General features: G+C 51.9%; 3 protein-coding genes across 3 annotated transcripts; all 3 read right to left on the minus strand.

Moving 5' to 3' along the window:
* Nucleotides 1-1,025: 1,025 nt before the first annotated feature.
* UNC119 (unc-119 lipid binding chaperone) lies at nucleotides 1,026-7,075 on the minus strand. Its single transcript, XM_004746998.3, has 5 exons — nucleotides 6,773-7,075; nucleotides 3,204-3,317; nucleotides 2,369-2,471; nucleotides 2,027-2,199; nucleotides 1,026-1,728 (listed from the first exon to the last, which is right to left on the minus strand). The coding sequence occupies exons 1-5, from the start codon at nucleotides 6,993-6,995 to the stop codon at nucleotides 1,616-1,618; spliced, it is 726 nt and encodes a 241-aa protein (XP_004747055.1). The 5' UTR covers nucleotides 6,996-7,075; the 3' UTR covers nucleotides 1,026-1,615.
* Nucleotides 7,076-7,906: 831 nt separating this feature from the next.
* Nucleotides 7,907-20,421, minus strand: PIGS (phosphatidylinositol glycan anchor biosynthesis class S). Its single transcript, XM_004746999.3, has 12 exons — nucleotides 20,352-20,421; nucleotides 19,927-20,066; nucleotides 19,728-19,839; nucleotides 16,319-16,408; nucleotides 15,972-16,063; nucleotides 14,321-14,528; nucleotides 13,710-13,852; nucleotides 12,689-12,803; nucleotides 11,190-11,335; nucleotides 10,532-10,632; nucleotides 9,330-9,540; nucleotides 7,907-9,001 (listed from the first exon to the last, which is right to left on the minus strand). The coding sequence occupies exons 1-12, from the start codon at nucleotides 20,383-20,385 to the stop codon at nucleotides 8,726-8,728; spliced, it is 1,668 nt and encodes a 555-aa protein (XP_004747056.1). The 5' UTR covers nucleotides 20,386-20,421; the 3' UTR covers nucleotides 7,907-8,725.
* Nucleotides 20,422-23,025: 2,604 nt separating this feature from the next.
* Nucleotides 23,026-27,141, minus strand: ALDOC (aldolase, fructose-bisphosphate C). Its single transcript, XM_004746996.3, has 9 exons — nucleotides 26,997-27,141; nucleotides 25,351-25,472; nucleotides 25,047-25,258; nucleotides 24,863-24,917; nucleotides 24,610-24,770; nucleotides 24,405-24,488; nucleotides 24,005-24,179; nucleotides 23,676-23,875; nucleotides 23,026-23,526 (listed from the first exon to the last, which is right to left on the minus strand). The coding sequence occupies exons 2-9, from the start codon at nucleotides 25,460-25,462 to the stop codon at nucleotides 23,431-23,433; spliced, it is 1,095 nt and encodes a 364-aa protein (XP_004747053.1). The 5' UTR covers nucleotides 25,463-25,472; nucleotides 26,997-27,141; the 3' UTR covers nucleotides 23,026-23,430.
* Nucleotides 27,142-27,324: the final 183 nt, after the last annotated feature.

The following is a 27,324-nucleotide window of genomic DNA, read 5'->3' on the forward strand; positions in this document are numbered from 1 at the left end:
GTCATCCTGATTAACCCTCCCACCTTCCGCTGGAGAAGTCTTATCAACGGGACTACAGGCTCCAGAAGACCTGTCTTCCTTTCACATCATAAATATCCACTTTCCCCTAGACACCTGATCCATCTTACCTCCAGACCCCTGATTTATGCTGTTCCCTATGCTTCAACGCTCATCCCGCCTCTTCCAGCCAATCATCTTGAGTGTCCGTGGTCCTGCTGGGAACAGATGTCTCCTCCAAGGGTCCTCCCCAGATCCCTCCAAACAGGATGACTCCCACTCCCCTCCCTATAGGCCCAGTCCATCTTATTCCTAGGAACAAGTGTGTGTTTGTGTCTCACTCATTTTAGAATTCCCAGAGTGCTGCCCAGCCAGGGCTCCAAGGAACCCAGAGGAATCCTGGCACTTATAGGTATCTTAGAGTTAAGTCTCAGCCCAGAGAGGGTGGTCACCAGGCATATCCAAATTAGTGCCTGAGAACAGTAGGGTGTGAGTTCTCTATCTAACCCTGGTTCTCCGTTTCCTCCACTAAGGAAATTAAGAGCTCTTCTGGGTTTGGGGTGGTGCTAGGGGCCAGCGGCAGCATCCTCTGCAGGCCAGCCAGGCCAGGGGATGCTCCCCTGGACCTGAGCCAAAACCATGTCCACCTTGTCTCTCTGATGAGGGCTCAGTGCACAACCTAGTTAGCACTCTTAGTGGTCTCTGGGTGGGGAAAGGTGCTCTAGAGAACCAGACCACCCCCTCCACACACACCTTCCGTCTACCCTAGAGTTGAGGGCCTTTGTCCCAGCCTCTGTTTTGCCAGAGTTGGCTATGACTTTGGGACAAAGCTTCCCTTCTCACAGTCTGGGTCTCCATCTTTAACAAAGGAAAAACCCCCTTCTGGCTGCAACATATGCTAAATCTGACTCGAGATGCTGAGTGTGACACCAGGGTATAGAGGATTAGTGGACAGGATGACCTGGGGGCCATGTTATTGCCCCACCCCCAACTCCACCCCTTCCCCATACACACATGTGGGCTCACAGTCAAAGAACAGAAAAGGAGAGAGTTTATTGAAAACTATATACAGTTGGTCCAGGCCCTATCACAGGCCACAGTCTGGAGGGATCCCCCCCACACCTTAGGCAGTAGCTCGGGCCCCGATGGTAAGGGCTAGGGCTGGAGCCGGGGCTGGGCCAGGTCCTGGCTCCCTTAGAAATCTTGGCAGCCAGACCAGCCCCCCACTCCAATGGATATCCTAAATAGCCTGTTGGTGGCAGGCAAGGAACAGGGAACAGGTCCCGGCCCTGACCTTGCCAAAGCCTGGATAGCGGAACACTACTCTTAAACCTGGGTCCCAGAGGACCAGCTAGGCTGTCCGGAAGTCCTGGCTACTCCTCTCCTAGGAGGCCTTCCTGGACATGGAGGCAGACAGCCCTCCTACCCCACTCCCACCCCACGGGCTTCAGAGACCTGGACTGGGGACATCAGGTACCCTCCCTCCCATCGCCAACTTGGGGGTCCAGGGCTCTCGGACCACTCCCCAGGCAGAAGACCTCGGGTTGAGAGGTGAGTGTTGGGGAGGACACAGCTAAGGGCCCAGGACCCTCCTGGGGCAGGGGGCTGGTTTTGCGGGTCAGGGTGTTCCACTGTAGGAATAGTCTGCTTTGTTGTGCATCACCAGCCGGTCATCCACGAAGTAGAAGCTGTCAGACTGTGTCTCGTATGGGTGACGGATCATCTCACTGACTGCAAGAGAGGCCCCGCCAATTGGGGCAAAGGTCAGGAGCCTGAGCCGGGGCCCCTGCCAAGGAGGCTTTGGGACTGTGGGATGGGGACAAGCTGAACAACCCTCAGACCTCCCTCCACCTCACAAAGTTCCCCCAGCCTTTTTGAACCTCAGTTTCCCTACCGGTGGCATAGGAATGGCAGCCAAACAAAAGAGACCCAGGGCAGGAGAAAGGGGTCAGAACCACACTCCCCCGCCAGTTTGGTCTCTCTAGTCTTCCCTGCCTCCCCACAGACCCCCACGGCCCCTCCCACGCACTCAGCTCCTCAGAGAGAGGGGGGAAGTCGTAGATGTGCTCGCAGGTGTTCTTGCTGCTGGGGATGCAGAATCCAAAGTGGAAGTCAAAACTTTTGAGGAGCTGGTTGCGGAAGTAGTGCCTCTCAATCATGCGGAAGTTGTTGACAGGCTTGTCTCCCACTGTGAACTCCACCCTGGCAGATAGGAGAGGGCAGACCTGAGCTTGGCCTTGAAGTCAGGCCGCAAGGCTCCAGACAGACACCACCCCCAAAAAAGAAAGGCTCAGTAAGAACTCATTCCCCACTCTCACCCCTATCCCCAGCCCCTGCCCACCTCCCACCCCACCTCCATCCAGTGACTCACGTGGCTCCCACCTGCCTCAGGCGGAGGAAGGCAGGCGTGAACTGGTAGCGAACAAAGCGCCCAGCATTGGGGTCCAGGTCCCGCCGGTTGATGGGCAACCGCTCTGTAATGTACCCCAACTGGGGCTCAGAGGGCTTCAGGCCAGGGCCCCGGGCCCACCCAGGGTTCCCATCCCAGGGCCCCCATCTGTATGAATTCTTAAAAAATTCCCCCAGGAGGGACGCCTGGGTGGCTCAGTTGGTTAAGCAGCTGCCTTCGGCTCAGGTCATGATCCCAGCGTCCTGGGATCGAGTCCCACATCAGGCTCCTTGCTCGGCGGGGAGCCTGCTTCTCCCTCTGCCTCTGCCTGCCATTCTGTCTGCCTGTGCTCGCTCTCTCCCCTCTCTCTCTCTGATAAATAAATAAAATTAAAAAAAAAAAAAAAAAAAAAAAAATTCCCCCAGGAGATTCTGATGCACCTTGAGGATTCAGACATTTGGCCAACTGGTTCCCCACCCCAGGAAGGGAGGGTAGTTTCTAGGTCAGCAGGTCACCAATTTCAATTGAGGTTCCGGGGGGGGGGGGGGGGGGGGGAGGGCCCAGAAGACAGAGGCCTGGGGCCTCTGGGACTGCAGTTCCCAGGAAGGCCTGCAGAGGGCAGGCTGGCAGGGACCGAAGGGGCCAGACTGTCCACCCAAGATGTCCAGCCCCAGAAACGGATGGGAAAGAAAAGCAGAGGCCCAGCCCCAGCTCTTCTCTGACTCCTCTGCCACGTAACGAGTCCCTGGGCAACCTGCTTCACAGCCCTCACCCACCTCATCCTTCTGTTGATGGCCTACCCAGCCAGACCACTCACCTGAGGCTGGGGGCTTCTTGATTTCAAAGAGGACAGTGCCTGAGTCCATGTCTCGAATCTTGAACCTGATGAAGTCGATCTTGTAGATATTCTCCTCAGGGGAGCACAGGTAGTCTAGGGAAGACAGGCAGCTAAGCAAAAAAGGGACCCACCCAGAAGCCCCAGCTGCCAAGCTCAGCCTTTGGGGGACCCCAGACTAGCTACCACTTTCTCTGATTCCAGGTCATTGCCTTCCAGAGAGAACGGAGTCCCAGCTTCTAATGAGGGACAAACAGCTCTATCCTCTGAGGTCAGGGAGGTCAGCGAGGGGCAGAGTGAAGGAGGAGGGTAGAAGACAAGGTCACCCCCCTACTCAGTCTCCTTTCCATCCTGGAGTTGTGGGGCCTTATTTCAGCCTTTGCTCTGGTGGGGCCAGCTCAGTGACTGTGAGCCTGATGGGTCTCCAACCTAACAAGGAACCCCAGCTAGAGAGGGATACAGACCTGGCCTTTGAGAACCTCGTGCTAAAGAGGGTGACACAGCTCCACCTCAGGAGAAACACAGTACTTCACCCGGAGAACATTCACACCCCCCGCTACATAGCTGCCCCTGGTGCTACCTCTAGGAGGTGTCAAGGCAAGGACTTCCCTGACCTAGGTTGTGCTAGGGCAGGCAAACAACCCCTCTAAGGTTTATCCCCCCCAACCCCCTCCTCTCCCCATAAGCGGCTTATATAAGCCCAGCTCCCTTAAGCAGCTTAGCCAAAGCTCTGCTGACTCAAGCCCAGAGCCTGGAATATTGGGGGAAGGGGGCCACCTTTGCTCCCATCCCCTGCTGATCTCCAAATGGGAGGAAGTCTTAGCAAATGGAGGGAACCCCCTCAAACTCATCGACCTAGCCTGAGCTCTGAGCCACCCCCAGAGAGAAGAGTACAAGCAAAGCCAGGAAGTGGGTGTGTGCGCGGGGGAAAGGGAGTCCTCGGGCCCAGAAGAGGAACCGGGACACAGTGGTGAGCCGTGGCTGAGGATGCTTGCTTAGGAACATCAGGGCCTGGTCCACCAACAACTGTAGGTGCTCAGGGAGGCCCCTGCAAACTGCAAGGAGCAATGGTAGGTCTGGTGCTGTCAGCCGGCAGGCCATCACATCCTCCCTGACAGAGGCCCGGAAATCACCCTCCAGGCCCCTGGGCCACCTCCTATTCCTCTGAGGCAGGAAGAGGAAGTGAATGTAAAGTCCTTCTCTCTTCCCCAAGCCCAGTGCGGCCCCCTCCAGGAAGCCCTCCTGGTAGCCTCCTGGCATCCTAGGGTCCAGCAGGGCTTAAGGGGAGAGGCTAGATCCCTGGCCTGTCAACCACTGTCCATGGTGGAGAGAGAGAGAAGGAGAAGGCATGCCAGTGAGCAGCCCTCACCTCACCCTCAACACACCTTATTTAAACAGAAAGTAAGTACCAGTCCAAAGATGCTGAAAGAAGGTGCGGGGCACAAGGGAAAGAAGTAGCAGAACTGGGAGCAAAATCCTAGCTGCCCAGCTCCAGCTCCTGGGAATGTCCTTCCTTCTCCACATTCTTCTGCTCTTTGAGCCTCTCCTCGAATGCCGAGCTAAGTTCTTAGGTCTGCCCTCAGTCTCTTCTACCACACCTTGAATTAGCAGCCCTTTTGTCCTTAGAGGAAGTGAGGGAAGTGGGATGCCCCTGGCTCAGAATGCGGCGCCCACACCCTCCCGTCTGCCAAGGGAAGGATGAGGCCTGGGACCAGGGTCAGGACAGATAAAGGGGCAGAGTGGCCGAAGGCTCAGAACACAACTGCCACCCCCTTGCCTTCTGCCACAAATATCTTCCTAAGCTGGATTCAGGGCCAATAATCCAGGAGGAGCAAAACTCAGACCTGTGTGATTAGGGTCAAAGGAGACCAGGGGGTGCCAGGATAGAGATCCCTGGAACCTGGTTCTCAGCTTCTAGAGAGTAAAGAGTTCCCAGGAAGCCCCTTCCACTGCTCTTCCTCACAGATGCCCCATGTCTAAGGGCTTTGAATCTCCTCCAAATTAGGGGACACACGGCAGTGACATGGGCTGGGCGCCCCCAGAGTCGCAAAATAACCTCTAAAGTTATCGAAGACCCAGACAGGTCAGCCTGACCTCCACAAACCCTGTAAGTTCTGCCCCCATCCTAAATGCTGCTGTTACCAGTTCCAGCTCAACTGGCACGAACATCAGACTGGTCCAGGCCCCCTCCCTTTGCTACTGTCTGCTTGGGCAAGGCAGCTCAGTGCTCTGGGGGCCCAGCCAAGAATGGCTGCTGCCTGGCTTTGAGAGGAGGGAGAAGCTGGTCCCCCAGGGACTCAGATGCACAGGCCTAGCTAGATCTGCCATTACAGCTCCAGCTGGCAGCCTCAGGCTCTGCTGCTCCCCCAACTCCAGGGCTCAGGCCCATTCCAGCACCTGCCCCCCCCCAGCACTAGTGAGGGGTTCCAAAAGTTGCTCTCGCAGAGGTAGCTGGAGCAGGATTACTGAAGAATGAAGCTAAAGTAGAGGGCCACTCTCTCTCCAAATGCCTCTGTTCTTTGAGGCTCAGCCACTGCCTCTGGCACGAGGCTTCCTAGCCCTTGTTCCCTGACTGTGGTAACCTCCTCCCGGGCCCTGAATGCCCAGTTGTCTGCCTCCAGGCAGCAGCCGTGAGCAGTCCTGTGGGGCCCTCAGTACTACTGACAAAAGAGCCCTATTTACAGAGCACACACAGCAGGCCAGGCACTAAGCAAAATCAGAAAACTGGTTTCCACAGCAGCCCTATGAAGTAAGTGCTGTTATCCCCATTTTACAGATGAACATGGTCAGAGAGGTGCAATTACTTGCCCAAGGTCACACAGCCAATTACATGTCATAGCTGGGACTTCCACCCAGGCAGCTCAGTTCAGAAACTAAACCACAGCAGAGACTAGGCCTCCCGGAAGAAGACAGGCTAAGGCGGTAGCGGGGGAGGGTGCAGGGAGCAGTAACCTACTCCCTTGAGAGGGCTCAGACCAACCCACTGAAGCTTCCTGCCCAGGTCCTTCCCTGGGGCTGGAGGATGGCCGGAGACTTCCTGGGGGGACCCAGAGTGAGGGCATTTAATGGTCAGGGAGACTGGAGGGTCTTAAAGTCACCTAAGTAACTCAGCCTCTGCCTAGCCTCCAGGGTGGGGACTGAGGACAGATAGCACTTAGCACCCATCCTCATTATTGCAGAGAAAAGCCTCAAAGGGCTGTGACGGCTCCGTGGGGAAGGGGTCACAGTTGCAGCTGCTGCCCGACCTCCACCATGGGATAGGGGGATGGCCTCCTCAGGAAGGAAGGAGTAGGCTGAAAATAAATGTCTAAAGGGAGAAGAAGTGGGCACAAGGAGATCAAGGGAAGAGGGAACATGGAAATCTCAGGCTCGGAGGCAGAAGGGTAGGGAACTCAGGCGAGGGGCACCCGGGTGGGGGAGGGGAGGTAGGGAAAGGTGGTAGGGCGGGAAAGGGGGCGGGGGCCCAGGCTCCGAGCTCCGCAAGAGCCCCCTCCCGCGCTCTCTCCCTCCCGCCCTCCCACCGCGGGCGGCGCTGCCCGGCCGGTGCTCACCGCCGGTGATCCGCTGCAGCCCCAGCACGTCCTCTGGCCCGATCGGCTGCTTCCTCTGCAACGGCCCCGGCCTGGGCCCCAGGCCAGCTTCGGGCTCCGACTCGGACCCGGACTCGGATTCCTGCAGCTGCGGCTCGGGCTTGGGCTCCACGCTCGGGCCCGAGGCCCCTGGAGCGGGCTCCGCCCCCGTACCAGCCCCGCCGCCGCCCTTCTTCACCTTCATGGCCTCGCGGGGCCGCAGCTCGCCTGCTGCCGAGGCGGCTGCCTGCGCCGGCTGGAACGAAGAGAAGGGGGAGCGTCCGCAGCCCCGCCCCCGGCCGGGGCCCCAGGTACCGCCCCGCCCCCAGGGGTGGGCCAGCTCTGGGCCCCGCCCACCCCGCGAGAGGCCTCGGGCGCGCCAACCTGGGATCACTCCCCTGGGGCTGGGCGGGGCCTCGCCTTGGGCTTCATTCACTTTTTCACTAGGTACTAGGAGTCCTGTCTACCTCTCCATACTCGCTGCGCTGTCGCCACTCTGTTCTGCCATCTGCCCCTCAAGCGAGTTCCCGTCTCAAGATCTTTGCCTGGGATGCTCTTCCCCCAGATGGTTTCCTCTTCTGGTCTTAGTTCGAATGTCATCTGCTCAAAGCCGCCCCCCCACCAACACCCAATCTAGAGCACTAGCTGCAGGTCCCCATCTGATCAGCCTGTTTTTTCCTTCTAATGCAGGATCTGAAATTAGTTTTTGTTCATTGACTCTCCCCGCTAAAAGATCAGTTCCGTGGAAGCAGAGATCCTGTCTGTTCTCTTATAATACCTAGCAGTTACAACCGTGCTTAATATATTCTTTTTATGAATTTATGAATGAGTTTGTATTTAAAGGCTTATACTGGCACAAGCTATTCCCTCCCAGACCCCCTGAGAAAAAGGCAGAAGTAGATGCTAACAGCTTTGTTGGGCAACCTTGTACGTGCTAAGGGACAACAGCCTAGGCGACTCGCCACCACAGGGCCCTCCAGGGCAGGGAAGCGGGGCCTCTCTCTAGGGCACATGGCCAGGTAGAAGCAAGGTGGGCCCAGGCACCCAGGACAGTTGGCAGGAAACCATTACTTGGACACAAATGAAGAATGAAAGGTATGCTCGTACTTCTTATCATTCCAATTAACATTCGACCAATGTTTATTGAGAGCCTAAAATATACCTGACACTCTCGTATGCTTATCACATTTAATCCTCATAACCACCTTGTAAGGGAGGAATCATTAGTGCTATTTGAACAAATGAAAAATTGAGGCTCAGGAAGATTAAGTGGCTTATTCAGCGCTCCCCAGATGTTAAGTACAGAAGGTACAGAAACAAGGGTCTGAATTCAGGCATGCTTGATCCCAAGTCTGGAACCTTCCCCACTGCACCACACTAACCCTATAAAAGGGTGAAGGGAAACTCAGCCACATGCTCAGCATCAGGCTATACCCAAAAGGCACAGCCAACCGGGAGGGATGGGAGGGAGGGAGAAGGCCCCAGAGGCGACCTGGCCCCTTCCAAGAGAGCAGTGCTAGGGCTCTCTCTGAGGGGTTAGAGAGAAGCATGGAGGGGAGGGGGCTGGAATCCAACCCAGGGCTTTCCCCTAAGGCTCCCTCTGAGTGCAAGAGGACCTCGAGGAACAGGACAGAAGCACAACAAACTGTCCCTGCCCCGGTGGGAGACAGGAAAGGGCCTTCAAGTTTAAGCCAGGTAAGGAGACCCAAATGACACGTCTTCTGGAGGGAAGGGGAGAGGAGGGCACAAAGGTTGTGGGGGGAACCTGAGCTAGCGGAATGGGAAGGGAAGGAAAGATGAACCCCGCTTGGAGTGTTGTACTTTGGTTACTGGAGCTAAGTCCTTCACGGCAGGCCCCGTTTATGTGCCTCTCAATCTCCCACCTCCCATTCTGGCCAGAAAGGAAGGCTTCCTACTGAGATTCTGCTGTCCTGTTCAGTCTCTCTTTTCAGGCTTTTTCCAGGACTTGCGGGTTTCCAGGAAGATCTTGACCAGGGACAGGAGGATGGGCACGGCCATAGGCAGGAAGAGCGGGATATAGATGGCAAACTTCTGGTCATCCGGGAAATAGAGGAGGTGGAGGAGCGAGGGATCAAAAAAGGCACGCTCTGAGGACGTCACAGCTTCCTGGCTGGCAGTAAAGGCAGAGGCTAGGTGCCCAGCGGCCAACTCCTCTGCCGCCTTCTGGACTGCAGCTACAGCCCTGTACACCTAGGAAGTGGGCAGGGGGATACCATTAAGTCCTAGGCACCAGAGGGGTATTGGGGCAGGAGTGGGACTGGGTCTTACTGTATTTGCACTGCCTGGAGTTTGCCCAGGATATGGAGATCAGTATAAAAGGGCTACAGTGTATCTTTTTTGTGCCAGCTTAAAACCTCACACCCCATCTGGTGTCCTGCCCCCTAGAGGAAACCTGGGGCACTCCCAGATGTATGCCCACACACACCCTGGGCCTCGTCTGGCTCTGGTCTCACACCACACCCTGGCCCTTGCTGGCCACTCTGGGTCCTGTCACAGAATCCATCCCCTGCCCACTCACCTCAGATGCCACATCGTCCTTGATGACAATGTTGCTGATCTTGCCCAGAAGCTGAGCCAAGGAAGTGAGAGTGGTGGTGGCCGTGGCCACGTTCTCCACTGACCGAGCCCAGAGCAGCCGATCGAGCTCCCAGATCGTTAGCCCTTCACTCTTGGGCCCTGAAAACAGGCATTTCAGAGGTATCTGGGGCTGTCCAATCCCGAAGAGCAGCCTGTAGGAAGAGGGAAGTCAGGAAGGCTGGGAGTAGAAGATGACTAAGCTTCCTAGAATAACGAGGAAGATTTTCAGTCTTACCCAGAACCACGGAAGTCATAGGGAAGTGCCTCAGGGTCTTGGAGAGGTAAGTGGCAACATTCAGCAAAACACAGCCTCAAGCCCCATTTTAACCAGTGTTTTTGCTTTTACCTGCTTCTGGTTTAGATTTCTAAGATCTTGTTTGAAAAAAGGTCCCATGGCAACAAGATTTCTGGTAATACCTAGCTTAATCCCCTCATCCTTCTTACCCTCTCTTTGGACAAATGGGACCACTGAGCCTTTAGTTAAGGGGATGATCCAGGACCACTTCTTTTTTTGTTGTTTTTTAAAAGATTTTATTCATCTACTTGAGAGAGAGAGAGTGGGGGGGGGGGGCAAGCAGGGGAGGAGCAGAGGAAGAGAGACAAGCAGATTCCACACTGAGTGTGGAGCCCAATGCACGGCTTGATCCCACGATCCAGAGATCGTGACCTGAGCCAAAACCAGGAGTCAGCCACCCACCTGACTGAGCCACTCAGGTGCCCGGATCCAGCACCACTTCTGATAAACAGGTGATTGTGCCTCTCTAATCCCGCACCCAGGGCAGACATTGCTAATCAATCAAAATCCTCTTTCCTGATCGTCCTAGGCACAGCCCTAGAATCCTCAGCACAGGGCATCAGGCAGCCACTACCAACATAGCGGTTAGCATCAGAATTCATAGCTCTTTCCTTAAACACCCCTAATCATACCCCAGGGACCTGACGTTCAGGAGTCTGTTTTTTTTCTCTGTCAGCAACTACTCCTTCTTGGGAGAAGAAGGTGATCCTTAGAAAGCTTGCTTCGTTTCCCTGCAGCTGTAGGCACAGGGGAGGTATCCCTGCCAGGTGAGATGTCATTCTACTCAGCTAGGGAGGCTGGGGTCAGACTCAGTGGAACATCCCCAGGCGCATCAGCCAGGACCTCACCGCAACTGGGCCAGGAACACCTCCATCACTCGCACCATGTCCACCTCGACCCTCACTGGCAGCTCCGAGCCATTGTAGGCTTTGGGGTCCACATTGTAGACCTGCAGGGGGGAAAGGAGGTTGCCTCAGGACCACACCCAGATGGTTCACGGCTCTGCCCTAGACACTCCGGAGGCGGGGAGAAAAAAAGACCTTAAGGTCTCTAGAAATTATAAACCTGATGGTCTAGCTAATATTTTTTTTAAAACCTATTAGGACCTTTTCATAAATTATCTCCATTATCCCCTCAAAAGTCCTGTACAAAATATTTTTTATTCCATTTTACAAGTTCCTATGAGAAACTCCCAGTCTAACCGGAGAAACAAAGTCCCCAGCCTTGCAAGACTGCCATAAACAGGGCCAAGATCTAAGATGGACACACAGAGAAGTCCTCAGTGAGTGCAAACCGCTACATGCAAAAGGGTCGTATTATAGAAAACAGTGACAGAAATAAGAAGCTGTGGGGCCGGCAGGGGAGAGGACGAGGTCACAGCACTCTAACCTCCTTGGTGCTGCCCCTCCCACAGGCTGGGCCATGGAGGACACCAGAGGAATAACAGAAGGAACAGTCTCAGGGAACATGTGTCTGTCCCTAAAGCTGGGGCTCTAGGACCATTACCATAATGCCACCCCAGCGGGGACTGTGGAAGGCGTTGGTGGCCACTGGAGCCCCATCCTTGTCCTGAATGTACAGTGGGGAGTGAGCAAGCTCGGGTACATAGAGCAGAAAGTTGAGCACAGGGTAAAGGGAGGCAGCGCTGGATCCTGCGGTACAAAGAGAAGGTTAGTCAGATTACCAAAACCGACTGGGTCTAGATCTCAGTTCCGGGTCAGCCTCTAACTTTCTGGTCACTCACTCTGGGCCTCATTTTCCCCAGCTGATAATCACCAGGATAACCTCCAGTCCTGGGTTTCTGCGGTCAAGGATGTCCTCTGAACATTCTCCCAAGATGTGCCACATACATGTAGAGTTCTTAGCCCCTCAAAGGCCCCTGGAATCTCCCCCTCTCTAACAGGCCCCCTTCACTATCTAAGACCACCATCTTGGGCATTGCACCATCACACCTGTATAACTATAGCCCATTTTATACATAAGTGTAAATATGACTTCATGTCAATTCCCTCTTAATCCTTCAATAACTAGCCATTCACACCAGGTAAAGGCTCAAGCTACTTACCATGGGCCTTATGATCTGGCACCAGCCTGCCTTGCCAGCTTTACCTCAGTCACTCCCTCACAATTCCTCTACACTAACTCTGCTGACCTTTCTGAATGCCTATCTTTTCTGCCTCTTCTGCATCTAAGCTCAGAGTTTTCCTCGCCTGGAAAGCCCTTCTATCTCTGTTCTCACGCTGCTGGAGGGAGAGAGAGAGGGAGGGAAGGAGGGAAGAGAGGAGAGAGGGAGGGAAGGAGAGAGGGAGGGAGGGATCACCTGTAGTCCCTCCCATATCATGGTCCACGCTGGCCTAGCCTTACTGTCTGAAATCCCACAATGAGTGATATACTAACTTCGGTTTGCTTATATTACAGCTTGTGGTCATCTCTTCTTTATAGATACCACCCTCACACTTAAAGTCTAGAATCCCAGCTTCAAACCTCAATCAGCAGAACCTTCCAAATTCTGCCTTCACGTACTTTTGCTGTTATCTTTCCTACATACGTGACCGTATCTTTCCTGGATGACTCGCACGGAGGGAGATGCAGCCTACCATGTCTTTATAAAAAGCATTGGGAGTCATGTTTAATAAATGTTCCTGGGGGCGCCTGGGTGGCTCAGTGGATTAAGCCTCTGCCTTCAGCTCAGGTCATGACCTCAGGGTCCTGGGATGAGCCCCACATCAGGCTCTCCGCTTAGCAGGGAGCCTGCTTCCCCCTCTCTCTCTGCCTGCCTGTGATCTCTCTCTGTCAAATAAATAAATAAAATCTTAAAAAAAAAAAAATGTTTCTGGATGTTTCATGAGTCTCATGAAAAAGGAGCCTAAATGCCCAAAACTTCCTTGATGCCCTCAGGCCACCCAACCTGGGAACCAGAACGATACACTACCAGCCTCCAACCCCACCCTGAGCCTTCAGGGTCCCTCCCCAGCCTGGCAGATAGACCCTCGTCTTCAGCTCACCCAGCCGGGACTCCACTGGGTTAATGACATGGGGGAGGCTGTGTGCAGCCAAGTAGTAGCTGGAGGAAGCCGGGTCAAAGCGGGGGTTTACCCCCAACACTGCATAGTAAAGAATCTGTAAAGCAAAGAAAGGAGAACGTTATTTTGTGTATTGATTCATGCTCCATGTTGTCCCAAAAAGGATCTGAAGTGCCTTAAAAAGATACAGTGAGGGGCACATGAGTGGCTCAATGGGTTAAGCCTCTGCCTTCAGCTCAGGTCATAATCTCAGGATCCTGGGATCGAGCCCCGAATCTCTCTCTGCCTACTTGTGATCGATCTCTCTCTCTCTCTCTGTCAAATAAGTAAATAAAATCTTTAAAAAAAAAAAAAAGATACAATGAGGACAGGACGAAATATAAGAGACAAAATCAGAGCTGAGAGAAAAATAGGTGTGGTGGAGGGGCAGGGCAGGGGGGGAACAAAGCTCAGGGTAAAGTTAATACAGTAAATGCATGCTTTGAAACTGCATTTTTTAAAACCAGACTTTCTAAAACAAAGAGGGAAACAAGAAGAGCCTAATTCAGTATCCCCAAGATCAACTCAAATCAGTGATTCAGAAGTACTCCCACTAGCAAGACCTGATAAAAATGTCTCCCACATTTTCCCTAAAAGGACACTGTGTGATACATTCTTCACACGTAGGAAGCTACATTCTTGCCACATTCTTGCCATCTTCGCTGCTACTACATTAACATATTTTGGGAAGTTTTATTTTTAAAATAAATTCCTTAAGGATGGCACAAGTGGGTGAATATGGTTCTAAAGGGGGCTGTAAGGAAGGCTGTTTTTTTAAACAAACCTTCACAAAAGTCCCTGAGCTGAACACCACGGTGGGAAAGCAGACACTAGTCATATATACACACAGGCAATTCCTAGCAAATGAGTGAGCTCTAAGAACTGGGCGAACAGACTCCACTTGAAAACAATATGGAAGACTCTGGTGCGGTCAGGGAAGGGACTTGCTTGCTCCCAATCTCACCTGAGAGTCCACAGAGAAGTTGCCCGCAGCACTGAGGGCACTCAAGAAGGGCTGCACATAACGCCGGACGGCCCCCTCGATGTCCCAGTGGACATCATGGGACTTGGGGTCTGGATTGAGTAAACTGAAGGTGATCTCATAGCCTAGAAAAACAGGAGTCAGGGAAGCCAGAGGCAGTCGTACCCTGCACTGAGTTGAACTTGTTTCTCCTCCGGGATGGGATTGGTGGCCATCAGGGAACCCAAGGGAGGATAAAACTGGGAGGAGGGACACTAAGTCCTTTAAAAAGGTGAAACCAGGGGCGCCTGGGTGGCTCAGTGGGTTAAAGCCTCTGCCTTCAGCTCAGGTCATGATCCCAGGGTCCTGGGATCGAGCCCCGCATTGGGCTCTCTGCTCAGCAGTGAGCCTGCTTCCTCCTCTCTCTCTGCCTGCCTCTCTGCCTACTTGTGATCTTTGTCAAATAAATAAATAAAAATCTTAAAAAAAAAAAAAAAAAGTGAAACCACAGAAGAAAGGAGTGAAGAGTCCCCATGCAGATTCCCCTTCCACCCCATCACCTCCGTATCATTCATTTCCCTGTCCCTTCTCACAGCAAAGCCCCGTCACCCTACCCAAGCTGGACTTGAGAGGCCGCCTCTTATCAGAGCTCCACTTGTCCTCTGGAAGGTGGTCAGCCAGGGCTGCCGCGAGCACGTCCTCGGTCAAAGACATGGCCTGTGCTACTTGGATTACGCGGCGGCCCACGATGTGAAAGGCCTCCCGGTGCGTGATCCCTCGCACAACTGCTGTCCTCTCGGGCCCGATGTAGCTCATCATGTCCTGTGAGAGGCCACCAAGGGACAGAACGTCGAGGGCTCAGGGAAGAAAGCAGAAGAGCATGCTGGCTCCTGTCTCAGAGAATCTGACATTTTGCCACTGACCAACAGGCCTACCCCTCCCTCTAGATTCATAGTGAACACCTATCTCAGCAGCTCTGACCAATCAGTGCGCATGAATGTTTTCATTCATTTCTGTTCCCTTACCCTTCCCAGCAGACTTAAGTCCCAGGAGTGATCTAGATCTCCACAGGCTGGAAACTAATAGGAGATGCCATGCTGAACACAGACAGCGGAATAAACACACACCTGAAAAGTCTGATATAAGTAGACAGCACGTGGCAAAGAGGCAAGCCCTGGAATGCTCACAGTAGCATTCCTAGAAATTCTTAGCACTCTTAGAAATGCTAAGAGTCAAAAATCAGAAGACAATCCAACTGCCCATCAGCAACAGGATGGATAAATTGTGTGGTTATGTTTCAATAATGAAACATATTAAAAAATGAACAAATTAGACTCAACTACACATTGATTATCACAGATGATTCTCTCAAACATAAACGTGGAACAAAACGAAAGTTGCAGAACATGTGGGGTATTAATATGAAGTTCAAAAATTTGTAAAATTGTGTATGTTGCTTAGTGAGATACAAAGCATATGATAAAACTTGAATGAAAAGTAAGAAAATGACACATATAAAATATGGTCACCCCGGGCCAAAAGGGAGCAGGTCTGCGTAGAAACATGGAGATGCACGAGTTCAGCAATACGGCTAGACTGTAGTGTGCGAGTGGGGGTTGGATACGTGGATGGTCATTAACATTTTTTCATCTTTTTGTAAGAATTATATATTTGGGGGCACCTGGGTGGCTAAGTACGTTAAGCCTCTGCTTTCAGCTCAGGTTGTGATCTCAGGGTCCTGGGATCGAGCTCTGCACTGGGCTCTCTGCTGGGCAGGAAGCCTGTTTCCCCTTCCACCTCTGCCTGCCTCTCTGCCTATTTGTGATCTCTCTCTTTCTGTCAAATAAATAAAATCTTTAAAAAGAAAAAAAAGAATTACATATTTCATCACAAATTGTAAAAGAAAACAGTACGTGATATAGTTCCCACTGAGCCTCTTGCTCGTCAAGTGAAAAGGTCAATGTGTCGCCCGTATTCCCATCACAACCCATTCAATCAAGCTTCTTTTCTTTTTCATCCTGATTTTTTTTTCACTTTAAATGGTCATCGGACCTTGGTCTGGGCTTTAGAAAGACCCAGGGTCAATGAAAAAATCCCTATTTGCATTCTGTTTTTTTCCATTTTCATTCTTTAAAAAAACTATTTGTTAAAGAGTTTTTTGGAGCAAATGCCAGCAATGGGGGGTGCTACTGCAAAGAGGAGGTGACCTAGGAGAGAATGAGCTGACGGGATAAGGCAAGACTGCAGCCCCTCTGCTCACCCTACCTGGGGCAGAAGCGAGGAGTTTTCAGAGATCACGTACACAGTCAGGGAGCCCTCTGCTTGCTCCTGCGGCTCAGCTAACATGGTTTCTGCCTCTGGGGACAAAAGCAGGAGGTGCACCAGAAGCAAAAACACCATTCCCTTTCCCTCTAGCCGCCTACAGAGGGCCTGAGCTTTCCACCTCCCGCTCACACCTGGCTGGCACTGAGGCCAGGTTCAGCCCCCGGTGGCCCAGGCTGAAACAGGTATCTCATTCCCAGCTTTCCCAGAGATTCTGAAGTTAAGACAAGAGATTGGAAGAGGAAAAAGAGGGCTTCGTGTTAAACCAGCATAATCACTCCTTCAGGTACCTTGCATACTGCCCAGGGACAAGGCCTCCTCCTCGCGCTCCAAAGCCCTTCGATAGGCCTTCTGAAAACGGCACTTGATTTTCATTTTGTCTGAGAGGAAAAGGAAGAAGCAAGGTAAGAAGACTAAGTACAGACCTCTGTCCTCCTTCCTAGCCCTCACACTGTCCAGTGTCTCAGGACAGCAAGGATATTGTTTGCAAAGAAAGACCAAGAAGCTGCAGCCAATTCTAATTATTTCTACACAGATGGTATCAAATACAGGGCACCCCATCTCCTTCCCCTAACTAGCTCTTGCCTCTGCCTGTGGACATCCTACTATCAACCATTCCACCATCCTACCATCAACCCTCCCAAGGGGAAATCTACTATAATATTCACTATACTAACAGGTGAAAGGAGAAAAACCAATGATCACTTCAATATGTGCCTCAAAATAATGAAGTTCAATGAATGTTCTTGATACAGATAAGATGCACACTTAATGACAAAACACTAAATGTAGTTCCACTAAAATTAGTAATAAGGGGCAGTTAAGCATCTGACTCTTGATTTTGGCTCAGGTCATGATCTTAGGGTCATAGGATCGAGCTCCACACTGGGCTCGCTGCTTCAAAGGAAGCCTGCTTTCCCTCTCCCACTCCCCCTGCTTTTGTTCCTGCTCTTGCTATCTCTCTCTCTCTCTCTTTTTTTTTTAATATTTTATTTATTTGACAGAGGGAGAAGGGGAGGGAGAGAGAGAGAGAGAGAGAGCATGCACAAGCAGGGGGAGTGGCAGGCAGAGGGAGAGGCAGGCTCCCTGTTGAGCACAGAGCCCGATGCAGGACTCCATCCTAGGACCCTGGAATCAGGACCTGAGCCAAAGGCAGACGCTTAACCGACTGAGCCACCCACGCATCCCTGTGGTGCAACTCTTGATCTTGGGGTTGTGAGTTCCAACCCCATGTTGGGGGTAGAGATTACTTAAAAATAAAATCTTGGAAAAAACAAAAGGAAACAAAACAATATCCTTCAAGGGCTTCCCTTCTCACCCAGAATAAAAGCTGTATGTGAGTCTAGCCTCCTCTGCCCCCTCTGCCCTCACTCTGGTCTTATGTCATCTTCTCTTACTCTTTCCCTCATTCACCTCCCTCTCACCACAATGGGATTCTCACTGTTCTGCAAAGGCATCATTTCTGCTCCTACTTGAGGACCTTATACTTGCTGATCCCTCTACCAAAAATGTTCTTCTCCCAGATACCTATACAGTTTACTCCTTTATCTCTTCTTAGGTCTTCATTTGGAAGAATGAAGCATTTAGAGGGCAAATGCTGCCCTCCCTGGCCGTGCTTCTAAAACAGCAATGATCTCCTTATCCCCCAAGAAAACTGCCCTATCCCTGTCCTGAACTATTTTTCTCCTCGCCACCCAACATACATTTATTTACTTAAGATTTTATTTTAAATAATCTCTACATCCAACCTGAAGTTGGAACCCATGATCCCAAGATTCAGAGTCATATTCTACTGACTGAGCCAGCCAGGAGACCTCTCCTCCATCAGACAAACATTTATCTTCCTATGTCTCTTCTCTTTTTCGTCTATTTTGTTCACTGTATTTTGCGTATTTTGTTTGCTGTATCTCCAGCAACTGCAACAGTATCTGATATAGACACTCAATAAATATTTGTTGAATAAATGAACAAACCCATTACTATTCCTATCTAACAGATTAGAAAACCAAGATTTAAAGAGGTTTAACAACCTCAACCAAATTCACACAAATAAGTAGTAGAACCAAGGCTTTATTCAGCTCTCTTACACCAAATTCCATACTCTCGGTCATTCCACTATCCTACTCCATAATACGTCCATATTACAGAATGGCGTGTCACTAAATACGAAAAATTCCACAACAAATTGATAACAATCATGTTTAAACTAACAGGTGAGGTATGATCCATTCTTGTTTTGAGAAACAAAAACTATGTGTGTTTACATTAGCTCAAACTGTATGAAATATGATTTTTTATTTTATTATTTTTTTTTAATGTAAGCTCCCTCCCCAGTGTGGAGTGCAACACAGAGCTTAACTCACAACCCTGAGATCAAGACTCAAGTGGAGATCAAGAGTCAGACAGACACTTAACCACCTGAATCATCCAGGGTCCCATGAAATATTAAATGTGTATTACCAAGGTTAAAAAGCTAGACAGTTAACAGCATACAGGAATGTCACGGTCTGGACTTGGCCTACTCATCCAGTCACTCCTAAACTTTCACTTCACACTTCAGAAAAGTAAAACTTCTCACAGATCCCCCAACACGTTGATTCACCCCTCCATGCTTCTACAAGGGAAGCAGTAGTTTGTTGGTGAAAAGCCAGAACACCGGAATCAGTCAGGCCTGGATTCCACCTCTTACTAGCTAGCTGTGTGATCCTGAACAAATCAAAATCTCTTAAGTCTGTTTCTTCATTTATAAAATGGAGATCATAATGTTAAGAGAGGATTAAATGAGGCAGCACATGTAAAGTCCTTTACCTAGTTTCTGGCATATAATGAACAACTAATATTAGAGATTATTATTACTGGCTCATGCTGTTCCCTTCTTCCCTTCCCCCATTTAACCTGAATTCCTGCACATCCTTTAAAAATCCGGCTTAAGGGACGCCTGGGTGGCTCAGTTGGTTAAGCAGCTGCCTTCAGCTCAGGTCATGATCCCAGCATCCTGGGATCGAGTCCCACATCGGGCTCCTTGCTCAGCAGGGAGCCTGCTTCTCCCTCTGCCTCTGCCTGCCATTCTGTCTGCCTGTGCTTGATCTCTCCCCCTCTCTCTCTGATAAATAAATAAAATCTTTAAAAAAAAAAAAAAAATCCGGCTTAAAAATGACATCCCCAAAACCTTCTCTGCCTGCCTTTCCTCCCAGACAGTTAAAGTCTCTTTCTTTGGTGCAATCGTGGTTTCTTAAATACTTTTGATTGTGATTTCTTTATCTAAGTGTCTTTCTCTCCTACTGGACTATGAATTTCTTATAAACATCATCATTTCCTCATGCACTCCAAAACCCCTGGTACTGAAAAGTACCTAACATTCAGTAACCTATTTCACATTAAATTTAATAAGGCCTGTATACAACCCCAACTTGATTCCAAACCCAGTGTCCTCTCCGCTACATCCCACTTCCTCTCCTATCCCCTAATGAGTAGTAATTGCTTCTCATCGGGTAGCATAACTGTTTTATGAATAAAACTGTCGCCTTAATAGTGAACACTGAATTTAAAGTTGTTTTTCTTCTACCCAACCACACTGTTCATTCAGAGAGGGCTTTTAGTAAGTTTTTAACTTTAAGGGACACCCACGCTCGTCTTAGCTAACCCATCTCTGGACTGAACTCCGACCAGAAAGGCAGCCCTGACTCTCCAGGAACTCACATTTCAGGGGGATCTCTCTCTCATGCACAACGGTGAAGGGCAGCTTCTCCTGGTCGTCCAATGGCACTGATTCTCGGGTAAACACGACAGTGACGCGCACCGTGAGCCGCAGCTACGGGAAGGAGCACCAGGGCCAACAGCTGAGTCTCCACCTTGCCAGCGGGCTGTACCCTGGCTTTCTCCCACCGAGCCCTCTCACCTGCAGGGCATTCAGTCCACTGATCTGGGAGTAAGGCAACGGGGCCCTGTAGGTCTCTGTGGTCTTCCACCAGAGCGGCAACCCCAGCAGGATGGCCACCGCAGCGAAGAAGAGAGCCGCCCGCTTGCCTCGGATCACCTCTGGGGGGTACGGAGGTAGCGACTTGAGCCGCTGGAAGTGGGCTTAGGTGCACGCCCCACACCCGACCCTTAAGAGTCCCAGCAACCTGCACTCAGAGGCTCTCCGGCCGCGTTCATAGGTAGGAATCCCTGTGCTAGGGGCCCGCGCCCAAGTCTAAAGGGATCTTGTCTGAAACGACCCTCCGACCCCCAGTCCGCGGGACCTCTTGCATACCACAATCCCCAAATCCCTCACTCCTCCCTCTCAATACACGAGCCGCGGGCCCCGCCAGAAAGCCACCGAACCTAGGTCTGTAGCGGCTTCCCCGGGAGCCGCCATGCTTCCTTCCGGTTGCTCTAGGCGCCGAGGGTGGAGCTACGCAAGCCGCCCCCAATCGGAAACCCGCAAGGAGGGGGTGGGACCACGACAGCGGTCGCAGCCAATCGCGAGCCGCACTCCCGGGGCGCGGGGAGGAAAAGAGGTTGAGGGTGGGCGGGGTCCACAAGGAGCGTGTCGGCCCGTTTGAAAGGAGTCTATCCCGCGCCAAGGGCAGTCGAGGAGGTGCGCGGATTTCTGTGTTGCTCGAAAACTCTTCGTTAGTCCCCCGCTTTTTTGCAGAACACATCCCTAGTCCCACGGATTAAGAGCGCAAACTCTGCAAGCGTTATACACTAGTTGGGCTACCACAGGCAGCTCTAAGTCTCAGTTTTCTCATCTGGAAAATGGATACATTTACTAAAATGTAAGCCACCACTTAGGGTGGCTTGCCCAATTCATAGAGCGCAGAGGGCTTGATCTAGAGCTCATAAATTCCAACCCCACGTTGGGTATAGAGATTACTTAAAGAAATAAAATGCGCCGCCTGTATGCGTCAGTTGGTTAAGAATCTGCCTTTGGCTCCGGTCATGATCCAGGTGTCCTGAAATTGATCCCCACATCGGGCTCCCTGTTTAGCCGGGAGCCTGCTTCTGCCTCTCCTCGTCTCCGCCCCCCACGCCCAGCTCGTTCTCTCTCTCTCTCTCTCTCTCTCTCTCGAATAAAATCTTTAATTAAAGAGGTGCCTGGGTGGCTCACAAGGTTAAGCATCTGCCTTCGGCTCAGGTCATGATCCCAGAGTGCTGGGATCCAGTCTCACATCGGGCTTTCTGCTCAGTGGGGAACCTGCTTCTTCGTCTCCCTCTGTTGCTCTCCTTGCTTGTGCTCTCTCGCTGTCAAATAAATAAATAAAATCTTAAAAAAAAAAAAACTTTAATAAAGAAATAAATAAAATAAAATGAGGTCATTCATGTAAAGAGCCCGGCACAGGAAGCACCCAAATATCACCGATCACATAGCTGTTTATCCATATTATAGAACGTCTCTTCTGGGCCTCCTCTCCTCAAGCCTTAAATATGGAGGTGGAAAGCCAGTAGTACCTTTTAAGCATATTTGGCTCATTCAGTATTTTGTTAATTCATTTGAATTCATTTCCAACTCATATAAGTGAATACTTCACCTTAAATTTTAGAAAATTCACAAGCGGATTCTGAATCCTGGATCCAGAATTCTGGATCACTTAGGTTTAAATCCTGACTTCTTCACTTCACCTGAGTGCTCTCAAGAGTTTAATTAATTAACCACTCTGTGCCTGTTTCCTCATATTAAAATAGGGATAGTAATAGTATCTGCTTTATACAGTGTTGTAGTAAATGAGTTACTAAATGTAGCGTGATTAGAATAGGGCCTGGCCTGCCAGGAATACATAGTCAGTGCAACAGGGGATGCCTGGGTGACTCAGTTGGTGCAGCATCTGACTCTTGGTTTCAACTCAGGCATGATCCCAGGGTTGCTGTGGGATAGATCGAGCCCTGCGTTGAGCCCCATGCTCAGCAGGGAGTCTGCTTGAGATTCTCTCTCTTTCCCTCTGTCCCTTACCTTGCTCAAGCAATCTTTCCCTCCCTCTCAGATATATAAATCTCTTATTATTTTTTTAAATTTATTCGAGACAGAAAGAGAGCATGCACAAGTGTGGAGGAGTATCAGAGAGAGAAGGAGAAGCAGACTCTCCACGGAGCCGGGAGCCCAATTCGGGGCTTGATCCCAGGACCCTGAGATCATGACCCAAGCTGAAGGCAGATGCTTAACTGACTGAGCCACCGAGGTGCCCCTAAATAAAACTTTTTTTAAAAAACAAAGTACCATATAAGTGTTATCTATTTTTATTAATATAAGGGCAGGTCCCACTGGGCCTACATCCCCATGCTGCAGTAATTAGCTGGGTGGAGTACTTTACACAGAGCCTGGCCTCCCCAGTTCACACAAAACACACCTAGTTCTCTCATCTTTTCATCCCCTCAGACAGACCAGGTGTTTGATGTACCCCCACGCCCCAGCTAAGTGGGCAAACTTTAGCATGAAACCTCAACAGTTCTACCCTTGCCCAGACCCTCAAATCAGCCTTCTCTGTGTCCTCATCTACCCCAGTGGGAATGGGCAAGAGCCCCTGGCAACCTCATAGACAGTCTGCTCCGTCTGGCAGTCCTGAGCCTTGGGGCTTTTCCATGTTGGGCAGGAGCCCAAGTGCTGCTCCTGCAGTGCCCACCCTACAACCCCAGCACAATGTGTCAAGCCCCAGCAGGGTTCAACGCAGAGGACAAGTGAGAGACTCCCATCCCCTTATCTGTTTTGGGCTCTGTGCAAAAGCTGCCTTCAGGAATTGTACAAGTTCTCACCTTCCTCCATCCTTCAGCTGCCCCCTAGTGCCTGAGGCAGCAGTCCCTGAAGAACATGCAGCCGTCTGCACTGCCCACACTGCAGCCATGGACATCACCAGCAAGAGCCTGAGCCGGGAATGGTGACTCGGTGTACCCCTCCCTCATAAACTTAGAACCCAGGAAAACTACCCTCCCCACCTCCACAGGCAGGAGGCCCAGAGACAGTCAATGGAAATCAGAAACTGAGGTGGGAATTTGATGTGTAAAACAGACAGACAAATTAGCATGGTTTGCTACCATTTATTTGCTTTGTGGTATGTACCCAAGGCATGAGTCACATCTGGTGTCTTACTTTCTGATCCGAAGAAGCAGGGCAGGAAAGGAAAGCCCAAGGAGAAGCTACCACATCATGAGGAAATTGTGGGGGCTGAAGGAGGCAGGGGGAAACCCAGGCATCCTGCTCTGACTTCTAGCAACTTCTCCTGTCTTCAGTCACAAGGGGCGTCCTATCTTCCCATCCAATGGTCCCGGGTGCAGCAGTGGGAGGGGGGAGGGGAGGACAAGAAAAGGAAGATGACTCAGTGCTGGATGGAGGCATCTCTGCTCTGCATGGCTATTCGGTCCTAGCCGTAACTATAGGCAAAATAGGGTGCAGATGGCCAGACCAAGGGCTGTAGTGTGGAATGCGTACTCAGTAGGCGTGGTTTGCAATATAGAGGGACCGTGCTGCTGCTCCCCCGTCTTCTCCGCTGCCTTCATACTTGCCCTGGGCTGCAAGCCCATTCACCTGCAAAAGGATGAGGGGTAGGAGGGAGGTGGAGTAAGCGGGCTGACACTGCCCAGAGGTGCCAAACCCTGCCCAGGCTCTAGTCTGTGGGTGCTGCCCTCCCGCCTAGCCATACCCCTCTCCCACAACCACCATCTCTAGCTCCCTACCTCAGCCCGCTTGATGAACTCCTCAGTGGCAGCCCCAGCATTGTCTTGTTGCCCTCTCCAGGCATTGAGGGCAGAGGCCTGAAGGGCACGCCCATAGGAAAAGGTGAGGGCCCAGGGCCGAGGAAGGGGGCAGCGGTTGATAGCATTGAGGTTGAGTGATGCCTCCTCTTCACTCTGACCCCCAGATAGGAAAGTCACTCCTAGAGTAGAGAAGAGAAGACAAACTGGTTGGTCAAGCCCCTATTTTTCCAGGGCAAGGGACCCATGAAGGCCACAAGAACCTGAGAATGGGTCTTAGGGACAGAGCAAGTTAGGAAGCAGGGCAGTACCTGGGACAGCTGGGGGCACAGTGCGACGCAGGGCAGTGACAGTTGCCATGGCGATCTCCTCTGGGCTATATTTAATGGGACAGGCATGGCCAGGGGTCACCATGTTGGGCTTGAGCAAGGTCCCCTCCAGGTACACGTGATGGTCACTCAGGGCCTTGTACACAGCAGCCAAGACCTGGAGATCAAAGGAGGCTTACTAAGGTTCTGGTGGCCCCTTTTTTAGGGGAACATGGGCATGACTGTGAGGGTCAGTACAGGCTCAAACTCGCAGGTGTGTTCTGGGACAGTGTAAAGGGTGCTTGGGGTGAGTGCCTGCATCTGAGCCAGGGACTATGGGGAACAGGCTCCCCCGTCAGTATGTGCCCTTGCAGTATGTGTCTGTGTGCGGCTGTGGACTCACCTTCTCGGTAACATACTGACAACGTTTGAGGTCGTGGTCTCCATCTGGCAGGATTTCAGGCTCCACAATAGGCACAATGCCATTCTGCAGGTAAGAGCAGAGTAGCTTGGGCGGGGCAGCAGGTGGGAGGGGAGAAAGCCCTGTACCCCTCTCCCCACTAGACACAGGGCACCCACCTAAGCCCCTTACGCACACATATACATACCTGTTGGCAGATGCTGGCGTAGCGGGCCAGCACGTTGGCATTCTCTAGAATGGCAAGTGCTGAGGGTGTGCGCTCACTGATTTTCAGCACGCAACGCCACTTGGCAAAGTCAGCGCCATCCTTCTTGTATTGGGCACAGCGTTCCGAGAGCCCATCCAGCCCTGCAGGCATAGTGCCAGCCTCATTACTCTGCCCTTCTTTGCCAGCATCAACCATCCAACAACCCTGTGGTCTTCACCCACCCATCCTGTACCTTGAGTGGTGGTTTCTCCGTCAGTCCCTGCTAGAGGCACTACGCCCTTGTCAACCTGTAGAGGAAACACACAGACAGAGGGCTGAACCCAGGCAGGATTCCCCTTGTCAACACACACACACACACACACACACACACACATCTATTTCCATGTTCAGCCCCCATCAAGGGCGAGTGGCTGCACCTTGATCCCCACGACAATGCCTTTATCCTGAATGGTACGAACGAAGGGAACGCCATTATCGTCTTTCTGGTAGAGCGTCTCATGGAAGAAGATGACCCCGCCAATGCACTTCTTCACACGGTCATCAGCACTGAACAGGACCTGGCGGTACAACCTGCGGTTTTCCTCTGTGTTCTCCACACCAATTTGGCTCAGCCGCTTGGCCATGCTGCCTGGAGGCAAAAAAAAGAGGGGTAGCAAGCTCATTCCCAGGGCTCTCTGGCCATCTCTACCCCACCCCACCTAGGCACAGGTCCCCACCTACCTACAGACTCATCGGCAGCCAGAATGCCTTTGCCTGGGGCCACAATCCTGAGCGCAATGTCAGACAACTCCTTTTTCTGCTCAGCAGAAAGGGCTGGGAATGAGTGGGGCATGGTGACAGCTCTGTGGAGTAGAGACGAGATATAAAAGCTGGATCCGGGGGACGCCTGGGTGGCTCAGTTGGTTGGACGACTGCCTTCGGCTCAGGTCATGATCCTGGAGTCCCGGGATCGAGTCCCGCATCGGGCTCCCAGCTCCATGGGGAGTCTGCTTCTCTCTCTGACCTTCTCCTCGTTCATGCTCTCTCTCACTGTCTCTCTCTCAAGTAAATAAATAAAATCTTTAAAAAAAAAAAAAAAAAAAAAAAAAAAAAAAAAGCTGGATCCGGGGCGCCTGGGTGGCTCAGTGGGTTAAGCCTCTGCCTTCAGCTCAGGTCATGATCCCAGGGTTCTGGGATCAAGCCCCACATCGGGCTCTCTGCACAGCAGGGAGCCTGCTTCTTTCTCTCTCTCTCTCTCTCTCTCTCTCTCTCTCGCTCTCGCTCTCGCTCTGTGTCAAATGAATAAATAAAATCTTTAAAAAAAAAAAAAAGCTGGATCCGACCTAGGACTTCCTCTGCTTCCTCTCCTGGCCACATGGGGGCCAAATAGCCTCCCCCCACCTCCCAACAAGCATAGAGCTAGGAACAAGGCAGTAGTCCTTGGCGTGGGTCCTGGGCAACACAGTGGCACCAATCCCTCTGACAGCTAGCAGGCTTAGGGCCCCAGTTCCCACATCTCCTTTTGTCTCTGGTGGGCACCCTTCCCAGCCCTGGGGAAAGATGCGGGGTGGGGGTGGGGAGGTGAACTGCCCGAAGCTACAGGTCTTCTTGTGAAACTACTGCCCAAACAAAGATCCAGTCCTTCTTTCACTGAATCTGGCCCCTTCGGGTAGGACATAAGCCCTGGCCTTTGCAACTTCCATCTTACCATCTTCAGCAAGACTCCTAGGAAAAGCATACTTCCTTCCAAGGCTTCAGAATGAAGCAAAAGTACCTATCATCCTCTTCCCTCGGGTTCTGGAGGAAAAGTGGGTGACAAGTGGGGAGCAGGAGTGGCACACGTAACTGCCATGGGCTTCTGTAACCTCTTCTTTTCCATACCCCAAATCTGACTGCCTTTGCAGCCAGATGGGAGCAAAGGACCAGGGTTGAAAGGGGTAAGCAAAGGGCCTGAGAAAGGGAGGATGGAGCAGGGAGATCTGTGGGGAGGTGACAGAGAGACAGGCTAACTAGCCAAGGGAAAGACCTAAACCAGGGGGAGAGAGTAGGCAAGACAACTGGACCAGGAACTTAGCCTAGAAGAGGGTGTAGGCTGAGATGAAAATGGGCTGGCTGGGAGAGGCTGACCCCGAGGAAAAATTCTGTAGGCAGAGGAAGACTTGGGATTAGAAAAGCTGAGGTCCGGGCATGAGAGCTAAGAGGAAGGGGTCCTGTGGGAGAGGCTGAACCATAGGGTTTCCGAGTGGACAGAAAGGAGAGAGGATTAAGAAGAGAACCGAGAAGGCACATCCAAGGACCCCCGAGAGTAGCACAAGGGTGATAGAGGGAAGAGTCAGGGAGAGGAAGGGGAGATGCTGAGCAGCTCTTGCCTCGCCGGATTACCTCACCTGTGTGCAGCAAGGTGCGCAGCGAGTTAGCGGCGTCAGCCACAGGAAGGGCGCGGATTCAAATCCACAACAGCTGCGCCTGAAGCTCAGGCTCCTGTAAATGAGGCTGCGGATGCCGCAAAGCTACGTGACTCCCCCGAGGGGAGGGCACATCCCCGCCTTGGCCACGCCCCCTCCCCGGACTGGTGACCAGACAGAGCCACGCCCACTGAGGCGGGGCCACGAGGTGGAGTGACTACCCGCCGGGTTCTGGGAGGCTGTCGTCCCACTCCCACCTCCTTACCACTTGGGTCCCCGGAGGCAAGAACTGGCTTTGCCCTCATTTCTG

This window comes from Mustela putorius, unplaced genomic scaffold, assembly GCF_011764305.1.
Source record: "Mustela putorius furo isolate JIRA1106 unplaced genomic scaffold, ASM1176430v1.1 tig00003962_pilon_pilon_pilon, whole genome shotgun sequence".
Taxonomy (NCBI): Eukaryota; Metazoa; Chordata; class Mammalia; order Carnivora; family Mustelidae; genus Mustela; species Mustela putorius.